General features: G+C 37.5%; 3 protein-coding genes and 1 long non-coding RNA gene across 4 annotated transcripts in view; 3 read left to right on the forward strand and 1 right to left on the reverse strand.

Annotated features, from left to right (window-relative positions):
* Positions 1–15,492, reverse strand: part of LOC139113929 (uncharacterized) — a 144,835-nt gene that overhangs the window by 79,582 nt on the left and 49,761 nt on the right. The gene's annotated exons all lie outside the window — the stretch shown is intronic.
* On the forward strand, positions 69–1,711 carry LOC139101214 (spore coat protein YeeK-like). Its single transcript, XM_070654208.1, has one exon. It carries the CDS (start codon positions 965–967, stop codon positions 1,709–1,711), a length of 747 nt encoding a protein of 248 aa, XP_070510309.1. The 5' UTR covers positions 69–964.
* On the forward strand, positions 4,146–6,864 carry LOC139113785 (uncharacterized). The gene is made up of 3 exons (XM_070675190.1): positions 4,146–4,247; positions 4,599–5,107; positions 5,528–6,864. Exons 1-3 carry the CDS (start codon positions 4,146–4,148, stop codon positions 5,778–5,780), a joined length of 864 nt encoding a protein of 287 aa, XP_070531291.1. The 3' UTR covers positions 5,781–6,864.
* Positions 8,351–12,160, forward strand: LOC139113581 (UDP-glucosyltransferase 2-like). Its single transcript, XM_070674813.1, has 6 exons — positions 8,351–8,501; positions 8,934–9,418; positions 9,507–9,877; positions 10,020–10,239; positions 10,313–10,532; positions 10,670–12,160. Exons 2-6 carry the CDS (start codon positions 8,935–8,937, stop codon positions 10,974–10,976), a joined length of 1,602 nt encoding a protein of 533 aa, XP_070530914.1. The 5' UTR covers positions 8,351–8,501; position 8,934; the 3' UTR covers positions 10,977–12,160.

The following is a 15,492-nucleotide window of genomic DNA, read 5'->3' on the forward strand; positions in this document are numbered from 1 at the left end:
TTGAATATTGAATTACATTATAAATTAAATTAATTGGACTTTGTCTTTGTTTTTCTTCTAATATTTATATACGTACGTGTTAATGGTTCACGCAATATTCTTTTATGAGCGTCTTAACGTTTAAAAATTATTTAATACATACAGTAAAGAGTCAAAATTACATTTTTTGGAGAGCTCGGCTTTTCTCATTTTTAAATATGTAACTAGATATTTTATAGAGTTAAACATAATTTCAGTCTTTAAAAAAATATTTTTTTATTGCGTAAAATATTTTAACTATATTGTATAATATATCATAAATTTATATAAGCACATACTTGTGTATTAATTTAAGATAAATATTAAAATATTAATTAATCATTAACATTTGTAATATATATTTGTTTACAACTTTGAAATTAAAGTACATAAAATTGTTAGAAACTTTTTATAATTTATAGAAAAATGTGTACAATGATTGAAATTCTATCAACTTCGGAGGATGTCAATAAAAAATGTACATATAAATTCAAATCAAATTATAACAGCATACAAAAAATTGTCTTGTAGTTGTTTCAATATAAATATTTTAATCTTTTTTTTTTTATTTAATTTTAAATTTATTCGATAAAAGACAATATTGTCGCAGTGTAACTTTCTACTGGTTCAGTGAACTATTGAAAATCAATATAAAGGAAGTTTAATCAGTATCACGTAATTCGATTTATATAACTTTAAACAAGTAGTAAATTACACAATAGAACAGATCCTCTATAATCTACCGTAACGTAGGAAATGAAATGGAACTCCCCGCCATATTTTAACTATATAAATACTTCTTACCGAATTTGATGGCTCACTGCACCAGAATCGCAATATAAATGACACCTCACGAATCGCCGCGTCATATGGCTTGCGCTGTTAGAAAACGCTTCGATCTATTAGTGCGACTAATAAATTGAGTATTGAAATATAATTGTTAATCATGTTTTCTTTACGGCGTACATTGCCACTGATAACAATTCTCGTGGCAGTGTATGTCGCCACTAATTGCGTGACCGCCGCCCGTGAAATTGCCAGAAATTACGACGATCTTCAGGTAGCCGCCAGTCATCATCACGAACACGGTGGCGGGGAGGAGCATCATTCCGGTCATCATCACGAGCACGGCGATCATGGCCACAAGGATTATAAGCACCATCATCATCACGGGAAAGGTGAAAAGGGGCACCATCACAAGGAGCATCACCATGGTCACCACGACGAGCACGGAGGGCATAAAAAGCATCATCATCACGACGATGGTCATCACAAAGAGCATCATCATGGTGAGAAAGGAGAGAAGGGACATAAATTTCACGAGAAGGGACACTACGGCAAGGGCCACAGCACTCACGGCCATCACGAAGTGAAAAAGAAAGACGAATATAAAAAAGACAAAGAATTCTTCGACGAACATCACGATCATGGCCACCACGAGGATCACGGTGGGCATCATCACGAGCATGGGCACAAGAAAGGTGGCCACTTTAAAAAAGGACACCACGATCATCATCACCACGAGGGCCATCACGGTAAGAAAGGCCACCATGAGAAAGGCCACCATCATCACGATCATAAGGGGCACAAGGGTCACCATGATCACGACGAACATCATCATCACCATCATCATCATGGCAAGAAAGGCGGACACGAAGATCACAAGCATTGGGAATTTAAAAAAGGACATTGAAATTTCTTGCCGCTCAGGAGATACCACCAGCTGCTTTTAAAACAGTTCGGCTACTCGCTTTCGTTCCTTCTAATCGTGTGTTCTTTCTTTATATTATGCTGTAATTCAGTAATAACCTACTATGTATATCTACGTTAATTGTTATTTGTTATTACGCATACATCGTTGAAATAAAATAACATTTAATATGTATTTTTTACATCGTACGAATTTTGGGTGGGCGTAATATATATTATATCTCAACTTGTTAAAGCTACGACCATTTTATAAAATTTAAAAATTAATTTCTGCTATCGTTATAATATTTTTTTTTTTATCACGGCAACTTTCTACGCAATTACGAGAAACGTACATTTTCTTAATTAAGTATCCACTTAAGATACGCATTATTGATCGGCAAATTACGAGTACCGTTAAATTATCAGCGTTCCTGAGATCTTCACTTTTAATAAAAATTCCTATGCTTCAGTTATTTATAATATTCCAATATTAATAAACGGCATTAAATCCGTTGGTTATAAATGCATTATCGGACGGCAGTAATTAAAGTGTATGCCTAGTACTGCGTATTAATATTTACTCGAGTGAAAATTGATTTTCACCGTTACCTAATAATTGTTAGCCAACTCGTCGTTCATCTCGCGGCTGTCTAGCAAAACTGTCCAGCACTGACAATGAGCCAGAAATGTAACACTCATTATTATTCATTAATAACGAGCTAGAAAAGCTGAGATATCTATACGTTTTTCGCCGCGTGCTAGTCTACTGTTGTGTGTCGATCTTACGCAGAGTTCGACGGTCGAGTTCGTCGAATCCACGGACCGTCGCGGTAGTGTGAGTACATGCGTGTGTTTACATCCGGCCGGCACCTTGCGCTCCAAATTCACAAGGCGGAGGACGGGCGAGCGGCGGGCGGCGAGAACTGGTTTTCTCGGCGATATCGGTAGTCGAGCGAGCTTTGCGTAAGGTCAGAACAAAACACTAAACAAGTACGCAGACAAAAAAACGTATAGATATCTATTCAGATACGTGGTCCGCGCCAGCAGTGACTAAACGACCGATACTAGACAGATTGTTTTTTTTTTTTAAATGCTAACTTTATTTTTTGAAGACAGTCACTAAATAATAAATACTTTCTTATAATTTATGGCCAGTAAGCTAGTCGCTAATTATCTTAAAAACGGAGATTAATTAAAAAGAAACGCCGCAAACATACGAACGTGCCAAAATCGCGTGCAAGATATACAAAAAGCATCCTGTAATTTTCAATTAATATTCGTCATTCATTAACGCGTGCATTTTCTATCTGCTTTGCAAAATAATACCGGACGACGCGACTTTTTGCCGCGTTGCGTATGCGTCGTTTGTTGTAAAAACAGGCGAGGCAAGAACGCGCGGTGCCTACTATCGTATTCATCGCGCTGTGGATTTGATTAACGATCTCACCCTGTAGCAAATGAGATCGCCATTTCTATGGCGTCCGTCCGAATTGAATTCCGCCACCTCGGACACGGATTAACGGGACTTTATACACTTCTTTACTGCCACGTACGTTGCAGCCGGTGTTCGGGGGTTGCGCGAACTCTGTGCCTCCATCTCCGGCGGAGATTGCATGCACGCGGCAACGAACCTACTTGAAATGCTCTGTGTGACAATTCCGGCGGCCGTCGAAAGGGTCCGCTATTGTTTCAGGTTGTAATGTACGCACGTGTGGGTGCTTTAATTAATGTAATTGTAGTGGCTCCGGTATGGGACGTAAAAAAAAAAAAAAAAGAAAAAAACAAAAAAAAAAGAGAAAAAGGAAAAACGCGAATTGCGCGAGCTCGAAGAAGTACGCACCGTCTCGTTGTTCCGTAATTCCGCGTGCTTTCGTGAAGCCGAAATAATTTACGTCAAAGAAGTAGATCTGACAGTTTGCCTCGACGGCGACGTTTTACCCCGAGAAGAAATGCAATTTATCTTCTGATAATCTCCAATCCTTCGAAAGCGGACGTTCGCCTCGTATCTTACTCTACCTCCTTTTTATTTGACCGTCGCACATCCGATGCGCTCGTGCGATTTTCCAAGAGCGCCTGATTTCGGGGATCTGATCGCCTTTCCGCGATAGTTTATTGTCACCCGTTTATCTTCGCTGGGAAAAACCTTAGCAGTGAAACAGCAGAAAAATCTAACCAAAAACTACGCTCTAGAGCCGTTTGTTTCGCAAATTGTCAATGGCATGAAGTACGATATAATTATCTAAAAATGACAGAAAAGCGAATGAAGAACTAATCGTACAAAACTAAAAAAAAAAAAAAATAAAATTTTATATAATTAATTTACTATTGAACACGTGTCGTCTGTATTATTATCGAATCAAGAAAACTAAGTAAGAAACCACGTTTATGTCGTAATATCTCTAACCGTCATATTACTTCTCGCATCGCATACGTAAATGGACGAACCTAAAAATAAGAGAGATGAAGAACTACACATAAAATATCAGTTGACGTCAATACGGCAGATCTATTGTAGAATATACGCAAGGACGCCTGAGGTGAATCGCATACTTTAATGAAGAAGTGCAAAACGGAGTGCATTATTTTCAGATAGGTCACTGTGGCAGAAATATGATATCGATTTCGTCAAGACTGATTTTCTCGGTTCTACGATGTAACAAATATAAATCACATCTTACAATTAATACAATTGAAAATAGAAAAAATTGTTTACGCATTTCGAAGAGAAATCGTACTGTGAGTGATTTACATAAAATCTACATTTAATAAAATATTTTATAAAAATGTACATTTTTATCAATTTTAATTACTACAAATTTTTCATATCATTCATATTTATTGTTGCCAATATTCATGACTATTAAAAAAAAATTATGTATTTTTAATAGACCCGGCCAAATGTCGCTTACAAAACACGACTGGCTTTTCCGATGGACTACGACAGAGTGATAACTTTCATGAGCGACATTTACTATAAGAACGATCCCATCACAATAAACATCGGTTTGAACGAAGAGAAGCCGGCGCCGTCATTGCTAAAACTTATGTACAACAAACTTCAAGAGGGTATGACGATAATTGCCGAGGGAGAGGACAATTGTATTGTAGGTGCTGCGGTGAACGCTGGTTCCTGTCCTTGGGATCCTGACAAGTTCGTAGAGTTCGCTAGGTGTTGCGAATGCGGGCCGACCCGCGACGTGATCGAGTTCGAGGCTTACGTGACCCGCAAGCCGAATCTCTGGAAGCGCTATTGCGTTCTCAAGATCTTCGAGTGCAGCTATCTCGCGGTCAGACCGGACTTCCGGAACCAGGGTATTGCTAGAAAGCTCGTGCTAGATAGCTGGTATCTCGCGCGCGATTGTGGCTATCGATTGTTCCGTGTTGACTGCAGCAATAGGTGAGTCCAGCTGGCTGACCGTGGAATTCTGGTTAGGCTACGGGCGCGTAAGGAATGTAAGTCGTTTCGAGGCGGTTCACTCGCCTCGGCGGGATCTCGAGTAATTTTCACGACGGGTTGCGTCAACGAGAAAGATTGCCGGACGTCGCACGTTCGGTAACTGTTACCATGTAACTCTAACTGCTCAAAGGGAGACCTCGAAGCGATCGATGTACGGCTTCGTGTCGTATTAAAAGAATAATAATCGCTTTAATTCAGATTATCACATCGTGCGATGACTTGATGGATTTCTCACCGTACGAACCTGTTATTCGATATGAAACGTAATCTTATTGTTTCCACGAATTACGCGAGTAGAAGTGCAGCATGCAAAATTAAATTGATAGATTCACATAAATGTTCATTAGAAACCTGATATCTTACTGAAGTTGAGTATTTTCATTACAGGTATACCGCACGAATCGCGGAAAGTTTTGGATGGAAACGAGTATGCACGATACCTTTTCACACATATAAAAAGGACGACAGATTTGTTTTTAAAAATATTAAAGAGCCACACACAGAACTTCAAGTCTATATCGATCAACTTGCATTTTGCAAGGATTATTGTCCGTCTTATAAAAAATGCGAAACAATAACATCGGCGCCAAGAACATCTAAAAAAAGCAGCTAACATAACTGTTACAATTATCTTCACAAGCTTAAGTCGCCTTGTGAATTAAACGTCGATAACCATTTTATAAATACGAGAGATCAAATGACGCGCGCTGCGCGTTATATTCACGTGCAATATCAATTTTTTAAGATTGGATCGAAATGCGTAAAGTAAGTTATAATAAAAAAAAGATACGGTAAAGCGCACTGTATCTATGCTCTCAGTAGTCTGAAACAAAGTTTTCGTTCACTTTGATGACATACATCGATTTCACAAGTACTAATCCCGACAGTTGAGCTTATTGGAATAGTCTGTCAGAGCCGAGAACAGTGATTGATGAGTTCAACGGCAGCTTATCCCGCGAGGAAACTCCTTTGAGTACGATTGAATAATACATAGCGGCGCGCAAATGAAATTCCCGATATTTGACTTCTAAGCTCTACCTCTCGAACGAAAGCCCGCCGGCTAAACTTCTGCTGCCTACGAAATTACGATTGCTCGGAGTTGCGAGTATACCGTACTCGGCTCCCAAATTTAAGCGGAAAGAGACGGATTCTCTTTTGCGTCTGGAACGTCTATCGAGTCTTCCGGAAGGGAGTTTCATAGAATCCGTAATTGTCTACCAAACAGAACCTACCGTCATCAAGTAGTAATGATCCGTCGAACAAATTTTATCGCGCGAGACAAAATTATAACTGGCTGAGAATGATAATTTAACTGTTGGCTCGAAGTAATTTATCGTCCATTACGTTAACTCATTTGTAAAACAATGTAGAACGGATATTGGTTATCTATTATGATTTGCTATTATTGAATCTATATGAAATAAATTAATTAATATATTATCCTCGAATTTCAAGTAATAATAATGAAGTAGTAAAAAAAAATTTTAATAAACGTTTAAATGATTCAATATTCACAAGTGTTTTATTTGATCTGCGATAATAAACTGGTTAATTATAGATTATCATTATTTATCACAAAAAATTATTATAAAGTGCATGATTATAAATAATTTGTATAATTATAAATAATTTGAATAATTATTTTCACTCGATAAAAAGAACTAAACATAAATTTATTTTTTTACACGTATAAGCTAGCTAAAATATTTGGTTTCTATTAAAAATATAACTTTATAATTAATGTTTGCTGCGCATTAATCGTTATATAATCAAGTTTTCCACGATTGTACAGTCAATTTCCTTTATCATTAAATAAAGATGCAGTTCATAAATCGCCAATGAAAAATGGAAGGCCAAGTTTTTCTTGTTTCAGATTTCCTGTTAGGTCAGTTTCTTAATGTTCCGATTTGCATCTTACATAAAAATTTAAATGTGAAAAAATCTAAATTGTTATTTTATTCTTAAATAATGACGAAATATTTAAAATATAAAAAAATTGCACTAGTGCACAGATCTCATTTTTATTACGTTAAATACAATTTATAATATGCACAAATGTAAGATTGCGGATTAATTACCTTGCAGATTAATCTGTATTCCGTGTCGACCTGTTTAGCATGACCCATATTCGCATTAAACCTAGTCGGTGACTAAGAAACGGATAGGACATGATCAAGACGGATTAGGATTTAACTGGAAATTGTTCGGATCTATCAAAAACGATCTCGAACTGATTCCGGAACCGTAATGATTAATGGAGTTAGAAAACTAGGCGCAGTTCTATAATACCCTGGCAGCTATCAAGTTAAAATTACAGTTAAGGAACACTGCAAGACGAGGTATAAGAAAGACTAGTTTCTTTCATCTCAATCGCGCAAATGGAATTTTACTAGCTTTAGTTTAATTCTGCACTTGATTACGCATCGTAAATACCATTTTGAGTAATGCTCTAATATCGGTAATTGTTTGCCGAATTGGAATAGTTCGATATGATACTTCCGGCCTTGCTTCTTCAACAATAATTATTCGTGCCGGTGCTAGTCTATCGAGAATTCCTGCAATACCTCCACGTTTCGATACTTCCTACAGAACTCAGATTCAATCATGTTAACCAGCGTTTATTCCTAATCGAGCTCGGAATCGTACAATTTAATTTATAAAATAATTTAAATTATTAATAACATCAACGTGACACAAATATTAATTCACCGATACAAACCGGTTTTATAAAGTAAAGTAACCTTGACGACTTGGAAATATCTAGACTTGATCTTTTAAATACTTAAAAATGCAATGGCATTAATAATCAGGATAAAAAAAACCGGCATATTTTGTTATTTCTTAAATTTCTATTTTTAACCTCAACAATTTTATTGTCGTAATTTTTATAATTATTACGGTTTATTATCGAATTGATTAATTAAATCAGCACTTAATCAAAGTCGGAATTAAGGCGCTGAGACGTTCAATATATAAATAATTCCTTACAGCAGTTTTCCTTGAAACGTTTTTTTCTTTTTTTCTTTTTTTTTGAAAGTTGAGCTCCTTAAGTAGTTTTAATATTATTCGTCTATAAAACCGGACACTAATAATTTCCTGATTAAGCATCATTATTCGTGCTATTAATACTCAATGCGCAACAGTATACATTAAAACGTAAAAAATTCTTCTCCTGCGAAATCTACATAATGCTATTGATACTTTTCTACATTTCAGTTCGAACATATCTCTCGTAGCGAAACCATGATCTGCTCTGTCGTTACTAAGAATAAATATCAGTAATTTTACTGCGCGCGTGAGTTAGTTAAAATAATTAATACATCTTACTAACAAAGTAAGTACACACAATTTGCTTTAATCGCGAGTTTTAAATAATCTAAAATAATTATATTAATATTTTTATACAAATAATATATAATTTTACGTATGTGCACAAAAAATTAATTTAGATTATTTCAAAAAGCACCTGTCACTTTTTACGCAATAAAATAATTTATTGAAATTTTGCTATAACTTTAATCAACTTGTAACAATTGTCAGTGTTATAACAGCCGGGCGAGAGTACTGTTACTCTTCGTGCTCTCGGCACCTACTGAATATCGCTCTTCGTGCGCCCAACGCTCTGTAAGCCTAATATTCCTACGCGTGCTTCGGCCAATAGCGCTACGAGCGACGATACGCATTCGTCCTATCTTACATACGCGCGCTCTATTTTCACGTTGTGCTTGCAAACCTTACAGTATCTTCTTTATTCTACAACTTACAGAATGAGACTGATTACCGGCATCTCTCCAATTATCACGGTTCTATGGATTTTAATTACGTGTAACCTAGCATTCAGTAAAAGGTTATTATTCATCACGCCAACACCCTCTTACAGTCATCAGATAGTATTTCGAGCGATATGTCTTGCGTTGAATAAACGAGGACATGAAATAGTAACGCTAAATCCTAATACTATAAATGATCCCAATCTGACGAACTACACGGAAATAGACTTCGGTTTTGCGTACGATAAAATTGATGACACCGACACGAGTCAGAGCCGTTGGAATCTGACACAACTCGCCGGATTAAAAACAAGATTATTAACTCTGGGTCATATGATCTCGGAAGATGTACTCAGTCACCCCGATCTCATGAAATATTACGATAATACAACCGACGCGCACTTTGACGCGGTAGTAGCGGAGATGATTATGACTCCTGCGACTTACATGCTGGCGCACAAATTCAATGCGCCTTTAATAGGTAAGGCGGAGACGAAAACCTACCACAATCCTACCACGAGCCGTATAACAATAACGCACGTCTACTCAACGAATTTTATAAACTTTAGGTGTCATGTCTATGGACTTGCAAAATGTCCATCGTTTCAATCTCGGCAGCCCCGTGATGCCATCGCATCTCTCGAATTGGGAGCTGGAAAGTTTAACAGGATCGCACGTATCATTTTGGAAGCGAACAGTAAATTTCGTCAATACTTGGTGGAGGATATATACGTGGTTCAACAATTTTGCGAACAAGCAGCAAAGAATCGCCGAAAAGTATCTCGGTAAAGATATACCGCATGTCATCGATGTTGCTAAGAATATGAGCCTCGTCTTGATCAATCAAGAGCCTTTGCTCGCGTACGCGAGACCCGAAATACCTAACATTATCCATTTCAGTAAATTGCACATCTTAAAAACGCCGCCGGCATTATCTAAAGTAAGATATTTCGTAGTAATTATCAATTATCGAATATTGGGAATTTATTTCTCGCTAATCAATCTCGTACGTTTTAACAAAATTAAAGAATAAAAAAAAAAAAAAAAAAAAAAAAAATCTTTATAAAGTTTATTCCTTGCAGGATTTGAAAAAATTTCTTGACGGTGCAACGAATGGTTTCGTTTACATGAGTCTAGGATCAAACACGAAGAGCAAATTATTACCGAAGAAAACGTTGAGTATCTTCATGAATACTTTTGCGAATTTGCCATACAAAGTTCTGTGGAAATTCGAAAACGACAGCCTTCCCGTTCCTCCGAACATTTTTATTTCGAAATGGATCCCGCAGCAGAGCGTGCTAGGTAAATTAAAAACGGGCCTACATGTGTTTTATATAAATTAACATTGAAATTATTAATCGTTTCCTTATTTTAGCTCATCCGAACATTAAGCTCTTCATTTATCAAGGCGGGCTGCAGAGTACTGAAGAAGCGGTTCATTATGCCGTCCCGCTCGTAGGAATACCATTTGTCTTCGATCAGGTGTACCAAGTTATGAAAATGGTTTCTCTGGGAGTTGCAAGATACCTAGACATAGTCCGGCTTACGACACTAGAATTGCAAGACGCTATCCTGGAAGTCGCCAATGATAAAGGGTAATTACGATGTCAATTATTAGTACCCGCGAGAATACGGCACGTGCGATAGTAATCATCTCCGCGTGGATAAATAGCCGATCGTGATATTTACATGTAATAACGTGCATATAATATACCCGGTGCACTGTTTGCAGATACAAGGACAGAATGTTGGAGTTACGTGCTCTCACAAAGGACAAGCCTTATGATAGCTTAGAGAATATTATATGGTGGATCGAGTACGTAATGCGTCACAATGGCGCGCCTCATTTACGTTTTAATGGAGTAGATAACGCGTGGTATCAGCAGTTCGATTTAGACGTCATAGTATTCCTGACGATAGCGTCAGTTTTTATTTCATGCGTTATTTTAAGCATCGTAGCATGGACTTCACATAAATTGTATACGCGTTACGATGTGGGCAATCGATACATATTTCGTAAAAAAATAAAAGGCGAATAATGAAGCAGTATAAATTACAATAAAACATTCAATCCGCTATTACAATTTTTTTTTTTTGCAATGAGTTTGGTTTCGTAATTTACTGATAAAATTTTTATGTTAAAAATAACATAACTATTAAAACAGTCGCGAACTTTTTAAGCCCCACAAACATTTTCATGTGGATTTTACAGTGCTCATTTATATAAAAAACAAAGAAGGGTAGAAGCTGGAGAAAGTAAGAGAAGGTAAGTTTCGGCATAGATAAATACGCTATGAATATAAAACCGGCGGCTGAATGCAATGGTTTTGTAAACGCACGGAATTGCATCTCGAGGTTTGTTGCGCTCATATGCGCGTTTTCATACCAGACAGAAAGTGAAGAAATTGATATAAAAGTAAAAAGCAAAAGAGAGAGAGAGAGAAAGAGAGAGACTAAACAAAAGTTAACAACTGTATTTTACAATTACTCGAATATCAAGTTATCGTGAGTTTGACATGTTCTCCAGATACGTTCGTGATCTTGTAAAAACTCAAAACTTTGTTTCGGAAATGACGCTGAGTGTCAGATGTTATTGTTAACATGACCGATGCGTTTCGAATATCCGGTTAATGAGGCTCCCTTTGCCATCGGTCCGCGCGTCCATTTGGCAGATGGACCTAATTCAGAGTGCAAGGATCCATTAACACGTATATTCGCCCCAAGGAATGTATAGCGCGATAATGTATACGATGCTAACATCGCGCACGTACACAAGGGCAAACGCCGCCCGACCAAGCACACGTATTCTATGAACATTGCAGCAACAATTAGGAAACCCCTTTGCCATTGGGTGCAATACATATCTACGGCTATTTCAAGTGCCTGTGTGAAATCTATGCGAATCGCGAACACGTACACAGGTACACATGGCGCCGATGACTATGGAATTCATCGCCATTGTAACACGTAGTCGCGCATACGTTGTGCTATTCCTGCCTCGCGAAACACTGATTAATCAAGATATAGATTGGAAAATATGATATCATACTATAGTTGAGGAAAAAAAAAAAAAAACATTTAATTTACTCAATCCATCAATCACCTGCGATACAAAATTTGACTGTAAAAAAATTTCGCTCGCTCTTCGATTTTCGATGCCAACTAAATATTATAGAGTTCTTCCTTTTTTTTTTAGCAATAAAAGAAAGTGACTGAAGAGATATATAGGCAATTAAAGCGCTAAATGATTTTTACGAGCTACGAATTTTCAGTCGATCTGGCGCGATTAGCGCGAAAATCGGGGGCCAAAAATGGCAAAGATCACGTAGCCCGCATTAAATAACATTGAAGTCTATTTAAACTTTTTCAATTATTTTGGTATCTTTTACCGGCAGCGACCCTGAGACCGGCATCGGTAGCGTTATCGAAGCCAGAGGAACGAAGGCCTTGTTCCTCTTCGTTCATCTCTCCCGGCGACCGTTCGCGCTCGCTTCCACTTTTGGCGAACGTTTCATAAATAAGCCTTTGTGCGACCCATCTTGAAATTGAATTGAAAAGTTTCCCTCGCCCACACCGTGAGAAAGCTGAAAACGACACCGCGGCGCAGATCGACGCGCACACGACCGTCAGCAACGTCAATTTTCTGGACGATTTTTCCCTCCGCCTCGCGCCACTCCCGCCATCGTCGCGGCGCGCGCGCTTCGTTTATTCGCATTCAACCGGTTGAAATCTCATTTATTACCCGTACCGTATGCAATTTTGCTTCCCCGCCGATGCTTTGCCGCGCCCGCCGAGCTACCAGCAGTAGTCGGTCGGCTTTTGCAACCGCGACGCGTCGTACGACGACAAAACCGCTTCGCGCGCGAAGCGCGACGTAATTTCTGACGCATTCGCGAATAACGTACGCTTCAATTCGCCGTAGTTATATACGGAATGATCCGGCCATTATCGTCAACACCGCTCGGTGTTTATTGTATTTGTCGTCGATGCTGCATCGCGCGCCGACGACGATAATGCAATTCGCGATGCGAACGCAACACTGACGAAAGCAACATCTCGCTGGGCGGTACGCGCCTTGTTTGCGTTATACTCGTTGTCTGTTAATGTAAATCTGATTTTCACGATGCACCTGATCGTCAGACGCATTGTGCCATGAAACGACATTCTATATTTTATCCAAATAGAAGGGAAAAATTTTGAAAGAGAAGTATCTGAACAAACTATCGAAATACGCAGAAAAAGTATGAGTAAAAATAATTTTTTAAATTTATAAATGCAAGAAAAATATATTTTAAATATATATTTTTTTTTTTAATATTAAATATGTATCTTTTCATGTTAACTGTAGTAACTCAAATACCGAATTGAATGAGATCTTTATTAAGACAAAAGGAATCGCACTTCATCGATGCAGCTGTAAAATTATCTCAAAGTTTCGGTGCTAATACGGTCTCCACAATGCGCTTTCTTATTAGTCTATTTTATTCCGTTCCACCTACAGCGGCGAAGATTAAATGGATTCGCGCGGCAATTTGTGGATCGATAGATTTTAACGCACTTGGCAGACCTCGCTGAGCGGCATTGGACTGTTTCCAACCGGAACGTTCTGGAAATGTAGTTAGCTCGGTACGTAATTGGTATTCTTGACGCAAAAATTCATTTACGGAATCACTGAACGTAAAAGGAGACAGGGGTGATATCACAAATAAAAGGTACGAATATTTAATTTCGTAGGCAGCTCTAAATAAAAATCTTGAAGTCTCGTTCAATTTTAACCCGGCTATCTTCCACGCCCGCATTTTTATTCGAACTCGTCTCGGAATAAATATTTGACCCGTAACTAATTAAAAGATATATCTCACGATTAACTTCTGGAAGCGAGAGGCATATAATTAAGAGATAACAAAGCTTATCGTGCTAAATGCAAAGCTTAATTTAATAATACAATAATCTATCACCATAAAAAACGTTGAAATTTGATGGTCAAATATAAAGATGGCTTATAATTTAAGCTACTCTGTTAATGAAATATTTATACTCCATGCATATGTGTATTTGTCATTTACACAATTTTTAACTTTGCGGGTTGTTTTAAAATTAAAGACTCTTCGCTATCTTTCTTGACTTTTCTTTTTTTAATCTAGCCGCCAGACGAATGTAAATCTCTATCATGCAAATATAATTACGACCTGGTTCAGAATTTACCTTCGCCGCACTAACGCAGAAGCAAATATTTACGAGCAGGTCGCTCGAAGAAATCATCAGCCGCGGAGGAAGTGCTCTTTCTTCTCTGCCGTGCATTTTATCGAAATTTACTTGCACATTTTATTACGTCTAATAAAAAAATTAATAATATTCTATTATTCATTTGGTTTTTTTTCGTTTTTTCTTTTTTTTTCTTAAAACCAAACGTGTTCTTCTCATCTATCCTTTAACTATTTTAACTTACATTACTTCTAACTTTCTCTCTTTAATTAATTTTCTTTGAGTTATATTATCTCTACATCGCGAAAAAAAATAATAGAACTAAGTACAATGCATTCTATTTCTCAGTTTTTTTTCATTTCTATTTTGTTTCGTTACAGTTTAAAGACGTGTAATATTTCTTATACGCATATGGCTACTGACGGAATGCCTTGTCTGCTATCTGTAATTATACTGAACTTCGTGCCGAGACTACGGGAAACTTCTATTCTGAGAACGAATTAAAATAAATCTCGGAGATAGCGACTGCTGGCGTGGCGGGCTAAAAAGATTTTGTTGGCCAACATAATAAGAGCTATTTATAAAATACTTTATAAGTATCCTGGTAAATGTGAGAAAAGAAATCGTATAAACTACAAATTCAAATATTGCGGACGCTGTATTTCGAAACATTTAAATTTCTGCCACATTCAAAAATAGAACGCTATTTCTTAACCCTTTCCCTTTTTTTTTCCAGCTTAATAAAACTTTAATTAAGCTCGACTAACATGCGTTACTTTTATTAACACTGACAGAAGTCTAACGACGTTAGTTTAAATCTCAAAAGTAAAATAAAATCCGGCTTCCAGGGATGAAGAGCGGATATACTCCGTTTTAGTTTGACTTATTACTGTTTCACGCCGAGTTTGTAGTACCAAACGAGAAATAAAAATCCGGCTTAACGTTCCGAGCGGACTATTGGTTGCCCGGAGACAAATTTTTGCGCGATATTGGAATTCTTTTTCTTTTTTCCTCGTTCGGCTAATGCGATCTCGATAAAGAGAACAGAGGCAACGTTTCGATCAAAGAGGTAGGGACGCGTCCCTTTGCCGAGAAGAAGGATGGGGTGCGCAATCAGGAATCCTTTCACTGTGACTTACAGAGATATAGCCGTCTCTCGTGTTGTATGCAAATCCATCTGTACTTGATTATTTCGATTCATCGTCGATGGACCTATCGACTGATCGAGCCGATCTAACGGAAAGAAACGAAAAGAGAATACTATCGCGAATGTTGCCAATCGCTCTTTCGTCGTTAATAAAAGTTCGTAAAGCGGACTGCTAGTAGAATTTGGATTTTTCAGTGCGCTTT

Source organism: Cardiocondyla obscurior, linkage group LG03, assembly GCF_019399895.1.
Source record: "Cardiocondyla obscurior isolate alpha-2009 linkage group LG03, Cobs3.1, whole genome shotgun sequence".
NCBI classification, from domain to species: Eukaryota; Metazoa; Arthropoda; class Insecta; order Hymenoptera; family Formicidae; genus Cardiocondyla; species Cardiocondyla obscurior.